We start from the raw sequence: 17,106 nt of genomic DNA, 5'->3' as shown, positions 1-17,106 counted from the left end.
AAAATGGCTCGCTCAGCCCCTGAATAATTTTTGTCAAATTGCCTGATACTTCTCCTTTGTTGGTGAGGGCTTTCCATGCCTTGGCGGCGCACGTGTTTATTTGTGCATATACCTGTAAGGGGAAGGCGGTCTGGTCGGCTACCCACTGTCCTTGGCCCGTCAGCATATCATATGACCATGCAGGCTGTCCTTCGGCCGCGTTTGCGCGTGCCTGGGTCATGCTGATATCATGCCACAATGCCTTCCATTCTATGTATTGCCCCATACTAGAAAGGCATGCCTTAGTTACATATTGCCAGTCTGCGGGTGTCATGGCTGTCTCTGTTAATCTCTCAACTTGTGCTATGGTATAGTTAGCACTGACTCCATAAGCTCGAACGGATTCTGCTAACTCCTTAACTTGTTTATGGCTCAGGGGCTGGTGAGAGCGTACACCGTTATCCTCAAATACAGGAAACATTTGTCTAATTGCCTGAAGAGTATCTGTGTGGCAAAAGGAGAGTGCGCCACTCACGTAAGGTGGCGGGGCAACGGGCGTCGGGGGACACCCTGCTTTCATTTTTTCCTTGGTCCGCTTTTCAACTTTGCTGGTTCCCTTACTTCTACACTCTGCGGTTTTATTTTCTTCCCCTTCCTCTGCGGACGTTAATTCCTCCTCAGATTCCCTATTGGAGAGTTGGAGGTCCCTCAACTCTTTCCAGGGGTATTTACTATTTTCTCCGAGGCGATCGTCACTCGCTTCTCGGGGCTCTTTCGCTTTTGCCCTAGGCGGGCTTTCTCCCTCACTCTGAGGTTTCTTTACCTTTGTTTTTGTGGCCTTTTTTCGGCCGCGCGCGCTCTCTGTTTCCCGTTCCGTTTCTGACATGCTCTCTTGGATATCTGTCAATGCTCTCTGACCTTCTTTTATTACCTTTTCACATCTCTCATCTTGCAGACAAGCTCTAATCAGTTTCCAGAGGGGCCTGGTGCCTCCCCTCAGGCTACCCTCCTCCTCCTCTCTATCAAGATCTTTCCCCAGTTTGTCCCAGCTCGGGATTGAGAGGGACCCTGAACAAATGAACCAGGGGGCCACACGGTCTATCTCCTTCACAAAAGATCCTAAGACTTTGCTGGAGACCTTCAAGTTTCGCTCTTTGAGAGCTGTCTGCAGCGCCGTGACTAATGACGGTGCATTCCCCATGGTGCCTCCTTATTTACAGAGAACCATCAACCATCATCCTAAAAAGCAGGGGCCTCTCGGAACTTACCCCTCCGGGCTTTCTTCTGACCTGCAGTTCTGAATCCTCTCCAGATGTCTGAAGGGTCCTCCCTGTGCCGGTGATGTTCTGGTTCCCGGGTTTCGGCACCACTTGTCGCGTGCCCTGTCCTCGCCGGCAAGAACAGCATGCAACAACAGCAGGATTCTTCTGCAGAAAGCTTTATTCTTCAGCTCTTTGTGAAACAAATGAGTTGGGCAGGACCCAGAGGGGAAGGAGAGGCTTGCTTATATAGTTCTCATGCTCTGACCTGGTTGGTGCGGCTCCATATGCCTTATTAGCATAACTATTTGGTGGGTCTCATTGGTCCTTATGCCAAGGCGCAATTAGCATGTAGTTTAGTGGTGTGGGATGATTTGTCATTAGGAAGTTCGGGGCCTTCCGGCTGCCCTGCATGGGGCGCTATTTTCTGAGCGCGGCTGCCAACAATTCATCTACTGATGGACACTAAGGTTGCTTCCATATCTTGGCTACTGTAAATAGTGCTGCAATAAACATAGGGTTACACATGTCTTTTTGAATCTGAGAACTTGTTTTCTTTGGGTAAATTCCTAGGAGTAGAAATCCCAGATCAGATGGTATTTCTATTTTTAATTTTTTGAGGAACCTCCATATTGCTTTCCACAATGGTTGAACTAGCTTACATTCCCACCAGCAGTGTAGGAGGGTACCCCTTTCTCTGCATCCTCACCAGCATTTCTCTGCATCCTCACCAGCATTTCTTGTTCCTAGTCTTTTCGATGTTGGCTGTCCTAAGTGGTGTGAGGTGATATCTCATTGCAGTTTTTATTTGCATTTCCCTGATAATTAGTAATGTGGAGCATTTTTTCATGTGCCTGATGGCCATCTGAACTTCTTCTTTGGAGAAGTGTCTGTTCATATCCTCCACCCATTTTTTAATCGGGTTATTTGCTTTTTGGTTGTTGAGGTTTGTGAGTTCTTTATGTATTTTGGATGTTAACCCCTTGTCAGATATGTTGTTTACAAATATATTCTCCCATACTGTAGTACTCCGTTTTTGTTCTGCTAATGGTGTCCTTTGCTGTACAGAAGCTTTTTAGTTTGATGTAGTCCCATGTATTCATTTTTGCTTTTGTTTCCATTGCCTAAGGATATACATTCAGGAAAAAGTTGCTCATGTTTATATTCAGGAAATGTTTGCCTATGTTGTCTTCTAAGAGTTTTATTGTTTCATGACTTACATTCAGGTCTTTGACCCATTTTGAGGTTACTTTTGTGTATGGGGTAGAAAATGATCCAGTTTCATTCTCTTGCATGTAGCTGTCCAGTTTTGCCAATACCAGTTGTTGAAGAGGCTGTCATTTCCCCATTGTACGTCCATGGCTCCTTTATCATATATTAATTGACCATATATGATTGGGTTTATATCTGGGCTCTCTAGTCTGTCCATTGGTCTATGGGTTTGTTCTTGTGCCAGTACCAAATTACCAAATTGTCTTGATTACTGTGGCCTTGTAGTAGAGCTTGAAGTTGGGGAGCATAATCCCCCCAGCTTATTCTTCCTTCTCAGGATTGCTTTGGCTATTTGGGGTCTTTTGTGGTTCCATATGAATTTCAGAACTATTTGCTGTAGTTAGTTGAAGAATGCTGTTGGTATTTTGATAGGGATTACATTGAACCTGTAGATGGCTTTAGGCAGGATGGCCATTTTGACAATATTAATTCTTCCTATCCATGAGCATGGGACGTGTTTCCATGTATTTGTATCTTCTTTAATTTCTCTCATGAGTGTCTTGTTCTTGGTGTCTTATTCAAGAAATCATTGCCAAGGCCAATGTCAAGGATCTTTTTCTATATTTCTTTCCTAGGAGCTTTTAATGGTTTCATGTCTTACATTTAAGTCTTTAACCCATTTCAAGTTAATTTTTGTGTATGGGATTATATAAGGGTCCAGTTTCATTCTTTTGCATGTGGATATCCAGTTTTCCCATCACCATAGTACTGAAGAGACTATCCTTTCTGCCTTATTTGTTCTTGGCTCTCTTGTCAAAAATAAGTTGACAGTATATATGTAGGTTTATGACTGGGCTTTCTATTCTGTTACACTGGTCTATACCTGTTTTTATGCACGTATTATACTGTTTCGACTACTATAGCCTTGTAATATATCTTGAAATCAGGAAGTATGATGTTTTCAGCTTTGTTCTTCTTTCCAGGGTTGCTTTGGCTATTTGGAGTTTTTCATAGTTCCATGCAAATTTTAGGATAATTTTTTCTATTTCTGTGAAAAATGCCATTGTATTGAATCTCTAAACTGCTTTTGTATAATACGGACATTTTCACAATATTAATTTTTCCTATCCAAGAGTACTGAATGTCTTTTCATTTATTTGTGTCTTTTCAATCTCTTTCATCAGTGTCTTACAATTTTCAGTGTACAGATCTTTCACCTCCTTGGTTAAATTTATTTCTAAGTATTTCATTGTTTTTGATGCTAAGCAGGGTTGATTTCTTAATTTCTCTTTCAGATAGCTTATTATTAGTGTGTAGAAATGCAACTGATGTCTGTATATTTTTTATCCTGAAACTTTACTGAATTCATTTATTTTGGTCATTTTTTTTTCTCGGGAATCTTTTGGTTTTCTAATTGAAGATTGTGTCATCTGCAAAGAGATAATTTTACTTCTTCCTTTCCATTTTGGATAATTTTTATTTATTTTTCTTGATTAATTGCTCTGGCAAGGACTTCTAGTACTATGTTGAATAGAAGTGGCAAGAATGGGCATCCCTGTCTTAAAGGAAATGCTTTTAAACTTTTCACCATTGAGTATGATGTTAACTGTGGGCTTGTCATATATGGCTTTTATTGTGTTGAAGAATATTCCTTCTATACCTAATTTGTTGAGAGTTTTTCTCATAAAGGATGTTGCATTTTGTCAAATACTTTTTTTGCATCTTTTGAAATGATCGTGATTTTTATCCTTCATTCTGTTAACGTAGTGTATCACATTTATTGCTTGGCCTATGTTGAACTATTCTTGCATTCCAGGGGTGAATGACACTTGAAATTGGTGAATGATCCTTCCAACATATTGTTGAATTCACTTTGCTACTATTTTGTTGAGGATTTTTGTATGTATGTTCTTCAGAAGTATTGGCCTATAATTCTCTTTTCTTGTAGTATCCTTCTCTGGCTTTAGTATTAGGGTAATGCTTGTCTTGTAAAATGAGTTTGGAAGTATCTCTCCTCCTCAATTTTTTTTGAAGAGTGGGGAAAGATTAATATTAATTCCTCCTTAAATGTTTGGTTGAACTCACTTGTGAAGCCATCTGGTTGTGGGGTTTTATTTCTTGTGAAATTTTTGATTACTAATTTAATCTCCTTGCTCATTATTGGTCTTGGTAAGTTGTGTGTGAATTTTTTCTTTTAATTATTGTAAAATATAGAGACTGATTTTATGGCCCAGTATTGCTCTATCTTTGAAATATTTATACTTGAAAAGAATGTGTATTCTGTATTTGTAGGGTATAGTGTTATAAAATGTCAATAGGACTGAAATAACTGTAGTGTTGTACAGATTTTCTGTCCTTACCAATTTTCTTTTGGTCTGGGTGTCTCAGTTGCTGAAAGAAGAATGTTAAAATCTCAATTATGATTGTGAATTTGTTTATTCTTTTCTTAATTCTGTCATTTTTGCTTCACATGTTTTGAGATTCTGCTAGTAGGTGCATGTACATTTTCGACTGTTATTTCTTCTGGATGAATTGACCCTTTATCATTTGGAAATGTCCCTTTCTAACTCTGATAATGCTCTTTGTCATGAAATCTACTTTATCTGATATCCAGCCTTCTTATACATATTGGTTGCATGGTACATATTTGTTCATCCATTCTTTTCAACCTTTTTGTGTATTTATAGTTAAAATGTGTATCCTGTAGGCAGCAAATGGGTGGGTCTTATTTTTTAATCCATTCTGACTATCTCTATGTTTTCAGTGTTTTGTCCACTTAGAAGTAATAATAGCTGTTAATATGAATGAATATATGTCTACCATTTTACTATTTGTTTTCTGTTGCCACTCTACTTTTTTATTCTCTGTTCCTCCTTTCCTGCCTACTTTTGAGTAAATTTATTTGCTAAGATTCCATTTTAATTATATGTCAGTTATTAAGCATTATCTCTTGACATTTTGTTGTTATGTATTACACATCTTTAACTTTTCATAGTCAGCTTAGAGGTAATATTTTACCACTTCTAGTAAAATCTAAGAATCTTATAATATTGTAAGTTCACTTATCATCCTCCCTTCCTTTACGTTAGAGTTGTTTTATGTACTATTTTTGTATACATATAAATCCCACAGTGCAGTGTTAAAGTTTTTGCTTTAAATAGACATACATATTTTAAGGAAAGTAACAGGAAAAAATGTTTTTATTCACCCATATGTTTTCAATTTCCAGTATTCTTCATTCCTCTCTGAAGATCTGAATTTCCATGTGATTTTGTTGCCCTTCAGCCTTAAAGTTTTATTTAGAATTTGTGGTGACAAATTCTTAGTTTTCTTATTTTGCTTTCATTCTTAAAGGATGTTTTCACTGGATATAGAAATATGAGTTGACAGAGATTGTCTTTGAGTTATCTTACTACAGGCCCAGAAGTCTCCTATAACAGTATTTATAGCATATGAGTCTATAAATAAATTCTTATAAGGCTCCAGGTCCTATAGATGTCACTCTTGAACACATTCATGGATTTTTAAAAAAATAACTTTTTAAAGTTTGAAATAGTTTAATACAAGAAGTTGAAAAAATAGTAGAATTCCCATGTACTCTTTGCCCAGCTTCCCCCAAGGATAATATCTTATATAACCCTAGTACACTGTCAACATCAAGAAATGAACATTGGTGCAATACTAGCAATCAACCCACAAATATTATTTAATCTGTATCTTTACAAAGGATTATGGGGAATAAACAGGGACCTCTTAGATGCTATAATACACTTTACAACATCTTTCTATTACAGTTACAAGCAAGAGGCAATGTGGTATATTAGACAGAGGAGTTTTGAAACCAAACATATATGTTCATCTCCAGACTCAACTGATTACTGGTTGTGTAATCTTAGGCAAGTTACTTAATTTATCTGAGCTATTATTTCCTCACCTGTAACATGGGGATAGTAAGGCTTATTTTAAAACGTTAAAGGTAGGGTTAAATGAGAAAGATTAAATGATGAGGATTAAACAAAAAGCAAGTGATATACTAATAGGACTTCAGGAAGTGGTAGTTTTTATTTAAAAATGTGCAGAAAATAGTACTATCTTATGTGGGTTAATTCCTCATGCAACTCTGATCTTCATATGTAAAATACAGAAAAGCAATGAATAGAAGTGCTTAAAATTTTTCTTTTGGCCTTAAATGTACCAAATTTCTAGTTATATTACTAAAATGTGGAATCATAAGATGTTAGAAATAGGAAAGAATTAGGTAACCCACAATCAATTTGCCTCTTTTGGAAAATTGAAGATCAAAGTCATTAGGAAAAGACCAAAATTACTGTGCTATACTAAAATATGAATATTTGGTTTTTGTCCTCAGTTCCTGATGCACAATTCCTAAAATTCTTAGAATCTCCAGAGTGATAAAAGTGTCTTTTGTATTTTAATGAGATGACTGGTGGCTAGGACCCCTAGATACCTTCAGGATAGAGGCTGGCTTCAAGAAAGATCAAGCCCAATTAGAAGTTGGTAACTTTCAGCTCCACTACCCAACCTCCAGGAAGGGGAGAAGGGCTGGAGACTGAGTCAATCGCCACTGGCAGTGGTTTAATCAACCATGTCTGTGTAACGAGACCTCCATAAAAACCCTCTAAATGAAGACATTTGGAAACTTCCAGGTTGGCGAACACATGGAAGTGCTGGGAGAGTGACACCCTGGAGAGGAAGTTCTGTTGGGAAGGAACTCAGTTCAGAGTCACAGGGAAGTCAGATAGAGAGAGACATGAAACTAAAGTTAAGAAAGCAAAACAACTTTTATTATGCTCTGTAACACAGTGGGCTTGCCTAAGGTCAAACAGGCTCTGACTGTGTACTGTGAGGCTTCTTTTCTGGGGTTTTTGGCAGGGCAGTGAAGTCCTTGATTGACCATCCCTGGCCTTGGAGGCCTGATCTAATTGGTGAAATGAAGACATGGGCTGCACTCTGATGTTTGCTGTGCCTGTGCTCTGATGTTTTGCTTTATCTGGAGAGTGCCTGTGCGCTGACATTTCTCATCTGGGGAGTTGTTTTTCATCTGGGGAATGTCTGGACATTTAAAGTCACTCTTGGCCTTTGAAACTTTATGTAATTAACTCTGTGAGTCTTTTCTGGCTCTCTGATTTTATTGATTAAATCTTTGAGTTCCTTCTAGTGGACTTTATTCTCTTTCCACCCCACTCATGTCTGTCTTTCTAACAGTTCCATGCTCCTCCCCCTATACTTTGCCCTGCGACCTCTTCTGTTTGGTTGTTCCTGAGTCATATCCTTTAAAATAAACAGATAATAGTAAGAAAAGCTCTTTCCTGAATCCTGAAAATCATTCTAGCTAATTTTCAAACCTGAAGTGAGAGGCAGATTATGGAAACAGCCCACTTGGTAGCCACATTGGACAAAAGTATGGGTAAGCCGGGACTGGCATCTGAAGTGATGGCAGTTTTGTGAGACTAAGCCCTTAGCCTGTGGAATCTGACACTAACTCTGGGTAGTTACTGTCAGAATTGAATTGTAGGACATTCAGTTGGTGTTAGCATTGTTTGGTATCAGAAGGAGGAAATCCTCTTAGGTACATATCCAACATTGACCTGAGCTCAGGTCTTCTAACTCTACTACTAACATATATTCCTATAAGTGAGAACTTGCCACAATCCTCTTAGACAGAAAAAAAAAAAAAAAAAAAGTGCACAGCAGCTGCAGACTGGGAAACTCAAATTGAGTATTTGTTGTGTATGATAAAGTTTGGTGGCAAAGTGAAATAAAATCTCTTCCTTGATTCTGTATCTTACCACTTATCTAACATTAAACTTTTATTCTGTCTGCTAGGGATTGCAAATTTTTATCCTCTACACTGTCAGAACAAAAATCTTCCAGAGTGAAGCTTCCAAAGTATTGAATTTGCTGTCATCGTCCACTAGCAGAGTGAAGTCGCTGCCATCAGTGATCTCAATGAGGCTGAGTGACAGGATGTATAACCTACTCTCGTCATCTCCAACCCTACGTGAATACTTTAGGTTGCTGGACCCATCTGTAGTTACTGAGGAAACAACATTGTCTGAAAGTGACCAAGCAAACACAAGCATCTAGAAAGTAAAACTGTTGCCTTTTGTGGTCCTCTTTTCATTCAATTCGATGTGTTTTGCTTTTTCTGTTTTCTTCCTTAATTACCCAGTTCTCCCAGAAAGTCACCCACAATATATTTTGCTCAAGGTAAGAAGTAGATAAAACCAGTTGTTTATTACCATCAGGGATAATGGATTCGGTAGTTTTTCTGTTTTTCAATAGATTCTTACCCAAATGAGATGAAGAATTCTACCCAGCATTCAAGATAATGTTATCATGCTCCTTACAACCTAAAGTCTATGTGACAAACTTTGATAACAATGTAAAATCTAAAACAAATTCTTTTGCAATTTATTAAAAATGATGTGAGGAGAAAAATTTAACTTCCTGAACAAAATGACTCCCGATTAACGTTGCAAGTAGTTGCTTGTATGTGCCATACCTTGACCCGCTGTTATTTTAAATTCGTAGGTGCTTGCTCTGCCTTTCATTTCCAGTTAAGAATTCTGTATCAATGTAAGTTTTTGGAACAGGTTTTTTTTCTTTCTGTTAAGAAAATCAAACATGCTTTGTGACGAGGGGAATTGGCTTTGTAAGAAATCGTCAGTGAGAAATAGAAAGATTGGCTGGTTACTAAAGTCTCTAGGTGTTTCCTTCCAGTTCTTGATGTATCTTCCCTTTTATTGATGAAATGACACGGAGAATCACAAAATGAAAAGTTCGGCACAATCACCCCTTATGGCTTTTAAAAGACTGATGTACTCATGGAATATCAAACACTTGAATTATGAGTGGCTTCCTAAATAGAACACGATCCCCACTCTGGTGAGGAGCACTCCCTCTGGACTTGAGAGGTGATTAGTCTTTGAATTGCTCTGTTCTGTTTTGTCATAAGCTAGGCGGCTGCTGAGTACACTGAACAAAGGGACTAACAAATGTCATGTGGGCTGCAGAACCACATCACACCACATTCTCACCGCACCCTAAAGAGCATGTGTTTTTTAATAGAAATGGTTGTAAATGACTGTTGAATTCCTGGGCAAGCCAATAACCTATTGCACTGTAGTGTGATTGAGTCCTTAGAAGATAATGGAAAAAAGTAAAGGGAAGAGGATAAAGAAGACAAGCAGTTCTCAGAGGTCAATGCTTTTAGTGGTCATATTGTAGTGCTATCGCTAGATGGGGGCTGCACACTGGGGAAACTATAAGATGTGGTTGACCTACACTGTATCCTGAAATTTGTTCCATGCAGACTAAAATAAACCTTAAGTAAGGGCCACTTTAAATGTGAAAAAAAAAACACCAAAGAGCTACTTTTAGCCTGAGAGTGGAGTATATATTCCTTTGGTGATTTAGTTTTCTTTGCACTTTTTTCAGCATCCTTGGGGGGTTAGCAACCAAAATTCCATACAATTTCCTTGGAATGGCTGTACCACAAATGAGCAAACTCTGCATGTGGAGGATAAGTCAGGCAGACAGTGATAGTCCTCTACTTGTCTTGAAATACTACCACTTGGAAATATTAAGCCTCTCCCTCATTCACTGGTCAGGAATCTTTTAGCTTAGTGGAAGTTTAGGTTAGGGATTAAAGAGAATTTAATAGCTCATTTAAAACCCAAGGGCTGAGTTGATGTTAGGTAGGGGGACTGTATGTTTTGGTTTGCCTGGGCCAGTCCCAGTTTGTGCCTGTTGCCCTGAATTATATATTACTAGTAGGCCCACTTACTTTCAGGTGTCCTGGTTTGGGACATAAAATGTATGATAACACTAACTTTAGGTCCAGAATTCCAATGCAAGGAGTGTTTGACTTCACCCTCAAACTAGGTTTCCAAGGTCGGAAATTGGCCATTGGCATACCTTTTCTCCTGCCCTGTAACCTTCTGTCAGTTCTCCCATAGGCTGCAGCGAGCCAGAAGCCAGCTGAGCCAGGAACCTGTGGGGCTCAGCCCCTATGATACAGAGCAAATCAGGGGCAGGGACAGAAAAGGACCAAAGAACTGCCTCACTTCTCTTGGTCATGTGCCCACAGGCATTATTTTCAGGGAATCTTGGTCTAGCCTGAGTCACATACCCACTGTGAAGGGAGGGATGGGGGATGACCTGGTTGATGGGATATCCCAGAGGGGAAAGAGGACAGTTACATCAATGATGGGTTGTCAGCATCAAATTGTTGAAGTGCTTCCACTATATCTCCTGACAAAATACAAGTTATCTCATGGGAAAACAACCATTTTCAGGATTGTCAGTCATTTCCCTTATGCTGAATGAGACTATTTGATCTTTGTCTGAGCAGGTTTAATGGGGTAAGAAAAGCAAATAATTATTTGGTGCACTGGAAGTTGTGGAGAGAGGATAGGGACTATAGGAGCCAAAGGGTGACTTAGAAAATTTCAGGCAAGGGAGACTCAGAGTTTTCTTCTTGTAGAACAGGTTTTCATGATGTTACCTGGGGCCAGGTTGCTGTGTCTGATTTATACTGTGTGGTAGCAGTGCCTTACTACAGCCTTTTTGGTTGTGGTAGCACAGTTTCTTTGGGCAACAAACCATGCTGACCTTTGGATTTCCTTTCCTGGGTCTTAATGGACAGTTTAGAGCTCACTGTTTAAGAGTCTGGATTTCCTTTTCTCTTATTCTTGAAATCTTCCCATTTTGAAATTTATCTTCCTTTTTTTTTCTGTTACCAACAAAGAGAGATCATTCTCAAGCTAATTGGAATCAGGGTGTCACTGTCTCATTCAGAAGAGCTTGACAGTGCCCACTAGATTATACCAACCTGTCTACTGCTGGAGTTCTCTGGCTGTGTGGAACCCCCTAATATGACTCTGGAATCTTAAATACCTGGCTCCTTAGATGAGGTCCAAGACAGGATTAGGTTCTACCCAGGTGGAAGTGTGGAGGATAAGAGGGAAGGAGCCAGTTACTAAGAAAAGAAATACCTTCCTACTTAACATTTTAAAAATACTGTGCTAACCATATCATGACAAATTTAGAAGGTAATCACAAGGTATGTTTTTCAAAAAATCAAAATCCATAATTCCTTACCCTATCAATAATGTGTTTTTCCATTTCCCTTATTCTCTTTGTTTGAATACATAAGAACTTAAATAACTATAATTATAGTAAATGAAATCTTATTCTGATTTTCACTTACAATTACTCAGTCCTTATAATTGATTGCATAATATAGCATAAGTTACAAAATTCTATTACTGGACATCTAGATCATTTCAATTTTTAATATTGTAGTGACACATGAATAATAAACTAGTATATATGTTTTTTCTTTTTTAAAAATTATTTACTTAAGATAAAATCTCAAGTCTAGGGTAAATGTGTCAAAAGAAAAGGACATTTGTTCAGATTCCTTGTATATATTACTATAATGCCTTGAAAACATTTCATTCATATGTCAAAAATATTTGGAGAACCATATACATTTTTAATATATTTGTTTACTTTTAGTTACTTATATGTGTTGTCTTATCAACTGGGCTACTGTTATTTTCTCTCATAAATTCATGTGAGTTCCTTTCTATTACAGTTATTAGCCCTTTAATCATTACGTTTGGTAAAAATATTTTCCTAACTTACTGTTTTTCTCCCTTTTTAATATAACAAAATGTTTACTCTGCATTTGATTCAAAACACTCCAAAGACTTATTGAGCTTTAGGATTTTTTGAATTTATATGTCCTCATAAAGGCAGAGTATTTTTTGTTTTATGGTAAGGAATATGTAAGGGACTATGTAGAAACTTTTAAAATGAAGAACAGGGACATAAATAACCATTCCAACTGAGGCCAACTGGATCATGTATGACAGACACATGGCATCTTGAGTAAGGTTCCATGATATTATTTTTCCCTCTCAAATGTTTTCTGTCTCTTTGTGTTCATCCACCTTTTCTTAAAAATAAAACACCAAATCTTGGAGAAGAGAGAGGAAGTTTTTTCTAGCAATTATCTATTAACACACACACACACACACACAGAGAAATTCAAACAGTGTTATATATGTTTCATCTATATTACTTCACTTACTTATAGGTAACCTATTAAAATATGTATCTGAAAAAATATGTATGTAAGTTGCTGAGAAACTGATTAAGGAAATCAGGAGGAAGGGAAAACAATCATAGGAACAAACAGTAAGAAGCCAGGGATGAGATTAGTACCCAAGGGAAGCATGTCATAGGGTCTTACATTTCTGCTAGGAGTGGGCCACAGGTTAGACCATAAGGTTCCTGACACCCAACATAAATAGGGAAACATCATCGCATAAGTCACATATGTCACTTAACAGTTAAACATTTCTTGGGAAAAACACAGTTATTCTAACACTATTTGAAATTAGCATTAAGTATTCTTGAAAATGTCCACTTGGGTATGTTACTAAACGAGGGGGAAAATTTTTGAATGAACAGAATGGCACAGCAGTTGGAAACACAGCATATCGACATCCACGCTTGCCAGTTTGCTAAGTGCACACACTGAACAGTCATGTGTAATGTTCAGTGTTACTCCAAAGCAATGCAATACTATACTTAAACATACACTTACTCTTTGACTCAGCAATTCCACAAGGTATTTCAAGAGAAAAGAAAACACATGTCCACACAAAACTTGTATAAAAATATTACTGTCAGTTTTATTCATTGTTTACAAAACTTGGAAATGACCAAATGCCATCAGCTGGTGAAAGCGAAAACAAAATGTGGTCTAGCCAAACAACCAAATACTATTCAGCAATAAAAATAAGCACCTATTGGTACACACAACATGTGTGAATCTCAAAATCATTATGCTGAGTGAAAAAACCAGACTTAAAGAGGACATGATTCCATTTGCGGCATTCTAGAACAGGCAGAATTAATGCATAGTAGTAGAGCAGTCTTCAGCAACTCACTTGTTATACTGAAGTTTCTTGTGGTATGTTAAGTGTGTGTCTTTGTATATAGCATAGTATTGTGTGTAGTGAAAATGTTGGTAAAAATATTTTCCCCCAGTTTGTTTTCTCTCTGTTTAATAAAATAAAATGCTTACTCTGCATTTGATTAAAAAATATCTGAAAGGCTCATGGAACAGTTAGCATTTTTTGAGTTTATATGTCTTCATATTGGAAGTGCATTTATTTAACTTTATAAGCATATATTTATAAGAAATAATAAATACAATAAAATTATGATAAATACAACTACATATTTAACTTGGTAAGAAACTGTTACACAGTTTTCCAAAGTGGTTATACCATTTTATACTCCCAATTGCAATATATGAACTTTGGAGTTAGTTTTCAAGTCCTGACTTGTGAATTATTTCAAAAAGTAGAAGTAGGTTATCAGTCCTTTTTGCAAGCTATCATGTTTCTGAAAAACTCCATCGCCTAATATATTAACCCTTTAACAAAGAAGAAGGAAAAAAAATAAAAGCAAAACATATCATCTAATGCTGTTATACAAACTATATTTTCCAGGGAACTATCGTCCAATCCTTATCTTCTAGAAGAGCTTTGTTACACATGGAAGTATGACATTGATAAGTTGCTGAACTTTGATATAAGCTGCTATGAAACCATGATATGAGATCAGGACCTTTGCAATAACAAAAAAGGAAGATTGTTTTTTTCTGGCCACAGTAGTTACCAAGCAATTGCAGATTAGGGCACATTCTGGACTGGAAGTTGTGGTCACAGCTACAAATTATATGACTTGAGGCAAGACATTTACCTCTGTGGGCATAAGTGTGAGGCTGTACCTCTGTACAGGTATGGGTAGGACTAGGTGAATTCTAAATTCCTACTGGCTCTAAAATTCTGTGACTAAATGCAGGCTGAAATTATTTTTATATTAACTTAAAATATTTTTCCTCTTCATTTCCTTTCTTCTCACAGTTATCCACTGTAATAAACTTGGTGTGTATCATTCTAGATTTAAGGAATACATATACAGTTGGCCTGTGAACAACACAGATTTGAGCTCTGTGGGTCCACTTATATACAGATTATTTTAATAAATATATTGGAAAAATTTTTGGAGATTTTTGACAGTTTGAAAAAACATTTTCTCTAGTTTATTTTGTTGTAAGTATACAGTATATAATAATATAAATACAAAATATGTGTTAATTGTCTGTGTTATTGCTTAGGCTTCCAGTCAACAGTAGGCTATTAGTAAAGTTTTTGGGGAGTTAAAAATTTTATGAGCACACCCCACTCCCTGTGTTGTTCATGGGTCAACTGTACACAAAATTATATACCCATGGAAATTCATAGTTGTGTTGTGCTTTTTTTCGTTTTTTACCTAAAAGGTATAGGAAACTGATTCAGTGGTCCCCAGGCCCACGCCCAGGCTCAGTGGCTCACTAGAAGCACTCTAGGATTCAGGATAGGATTGTATTCATGGCTATGATTTATTATAGCAAATGATATAAAGGATAATTAGCAAAGGAAAAGTTGCATGGGGTGAAATCTGGAGGAAACCAGGCATAACCTTCCAAAAATTCTCTTTTGGTACCATCACACTGGAGGTATCTAATTCCCCTAGCAATGAATTGTGATGACACATGTGAAATGCTGTCTACCAGGGAAACTCATTAGAGACTCAGTGCCCAGGCTTTTTATTTGGGGTTGGTCACAAACGCACCTTCTGCTCGGTGTGGACCAAAATTCCAGATGACTAGAAAGCAAGCCTGTGTTCAGCATAAACCACATTGTATAGTTTAGGCACAGTACACTATTCTTATCAAAGAAATCCAAATTCCAGACACCAGCCATCAGCCAACCTTCAAGCAGGTCTTTCTAAGAATAATAGTCTCAGATTGGTATGTTAACTCTTTTCTGCACAGCCACACAACTTTGGGAAACTTGTTTTTTTCACTCAATAAAATATCTTTGAGATCTAATATGTTTCTTTTATTTGCTTTTTAGTCATTTACTTGAAAATAACACATTAAAGATATCCATGATCTCATGTGCAAGGGTTACTCTGCTATCTTAGAAATAGAATTGTTGAGCAACATAGGGTTTGGTATTTAAATATTACCATACTGCCCTTAAAATAATTTGTATCAATTTACTCTCCCATAATGAAGTATGAATGTCTATTGTCATATCAGCCCTGTTTAATTATGCATTTGTACGGAGGGAGTAAAAGCAGGATCATTGGCACAATGTTAGATATGCAAGAACCTCCAAGTGCACACAATTTGACTTGACATACATGATTTCTAGAATCTGATATCTGGGTTTCTTAAAGAGCTGAAAAAAATTATTCTTAATCAAATGTAAAGTTGTGAGATATCTTTGCATACCTTGTGGCATTAGTCTTTCAACCTAAACTGACGAAGTGCACAGTGGTAACTCAGCACTGTTTTTTTCTTAATCAAATGAAAAGTTGTGAGATATCTTTGCACACCTTGTGTCATTAGTCTTTCAACCTAAACTGACAAAGTGCACAGTGGTAACTCAGCACTGTCTCTAGGAGACATAAATAAAGAAAAGTGAACAATTTTAAATTACTCAGAGATAAAATCCTATACTGCTAGGAAACTAGGAACTCACCAATGATGGGAGCTTTCTGTTTTAAAATCTTGTCCTATAAAATGGTGGGGAGCTTAGTTTTCATTCTGTCATTCAGTAAATATGTACTGAATACCTAGGCGGTGCCAGACTCTAAGGAAGCAAAAAATCCAGGAAGTGCTGCCTTTATTAAGCGATTTCTCTGAAGAGAGGTCAGATATAAAGCCCCATGGTAAGGCAAAAACATTTTAGGGTCTCACTGGATGTGCCACTGGTAAGACAGACTGAAGTATTTTGCTTAGCTGGTGCTCAGAATGACTCACTCAGAGGTACATGGTAAGAATATTATTCGTTTTCCTTTAATAGCTGTTATTGTTATTACTGTTCCTGTAACATGCCCATAGCTACTGATGATACAGGCTCTATACTTAAGCTCCCAATAAATGCAGGTGATAACTGACAATGGAGCAATAATATGAATTTAACCAGTTACCACCCTTACCAAGAACAGTAATTTTTGGTATGTATATGGAGGAGAGACTGACCTGACCAACTGGCCCCTATTTAGTCCTCATGAGTTTCCCCTTTTTAGTTCTCTTATTTAGCCAACTGCCACCACAACAAAGTCCATACTGGGTAGGGACATAACTTCTCCTTTGAAATTCTCACCCAAGAAGGAAGTTACATACTTTCCTTTATTCCCTTGTGGGTAGCTGAGATGATTGAACTTTTTAAGATAACTTATACTAACTGCAAAAGGAGAACATGATGAAATACAGGTTTCATCTAACTTGCTTACAAGATTCTTAGTCTTTGTCCCATTTCCCACCCAGTCTGAGAATCCCCCTTTTTTATTTTTAGGATTTCCCCCCTTTTCCTTGAGAAGTTTTCAGCTACACAGACTTTCACAGAGAAAGAACAGGTAGTGAGTTGACTGACTCTCTCAAAACCACAGTACAGCTCTAACCTTTCTTCAGATGTCTGGGAAACAAGAAAAGTAACCTTTGGATGTTGCACCTCATTTCTTACCTCAAAATAACCTTTGAATTAGAACCTTG

General features: G+C 37.4%; 1 protein-coding gene across 2 annotated transcripts in view; it reads left to right on the top strand.

Annotated features, from left to right (window-relative positions):
- Positions 1–15,398, top strand: part of ADGRG7 (adhesion G protein-coupled receptor G7) — a 114,121-nt gene extending 98,723 nt beyond the window's left edge. For both annotated transcript variants that reach the window (XM_073231760.1, XM_073231761.1), the window contains one exon: positions 8,298–15,398. In XM_073231760.1, coding sequence (XP_073087861.1) covers positions 8,298–8,558 — 261 coding nt within the window. In that variant the 3' untranslated portion in view covers positions 8,559–15,398. The remainder of the gene's footprint in view (positions 1–8,297) is intronic.
- The last annotated feature ends 1,708 nt before the right edge of the window (positions 15,399–17,106 follow it).

Source organism: Manis javanica, chromosome 3, assembly GCF_040802235.1.
Source record: "Manis javanica isolate MJ-LG chromosome 3, MJ_LKY, whole genome shotgun sequence".
In the NCBI taxonomy this organism is placed as follows: Eukaryota; Metazoa; Chordata; class Mammalia; order Pholidota; family Manidae; genus Manis; species Manis javanica.
The sequence above is the reverse complement of the archived record's forward strand: the minus strand, read 5'-3'. Positions and strand labels throughout refer to the sequence as shown.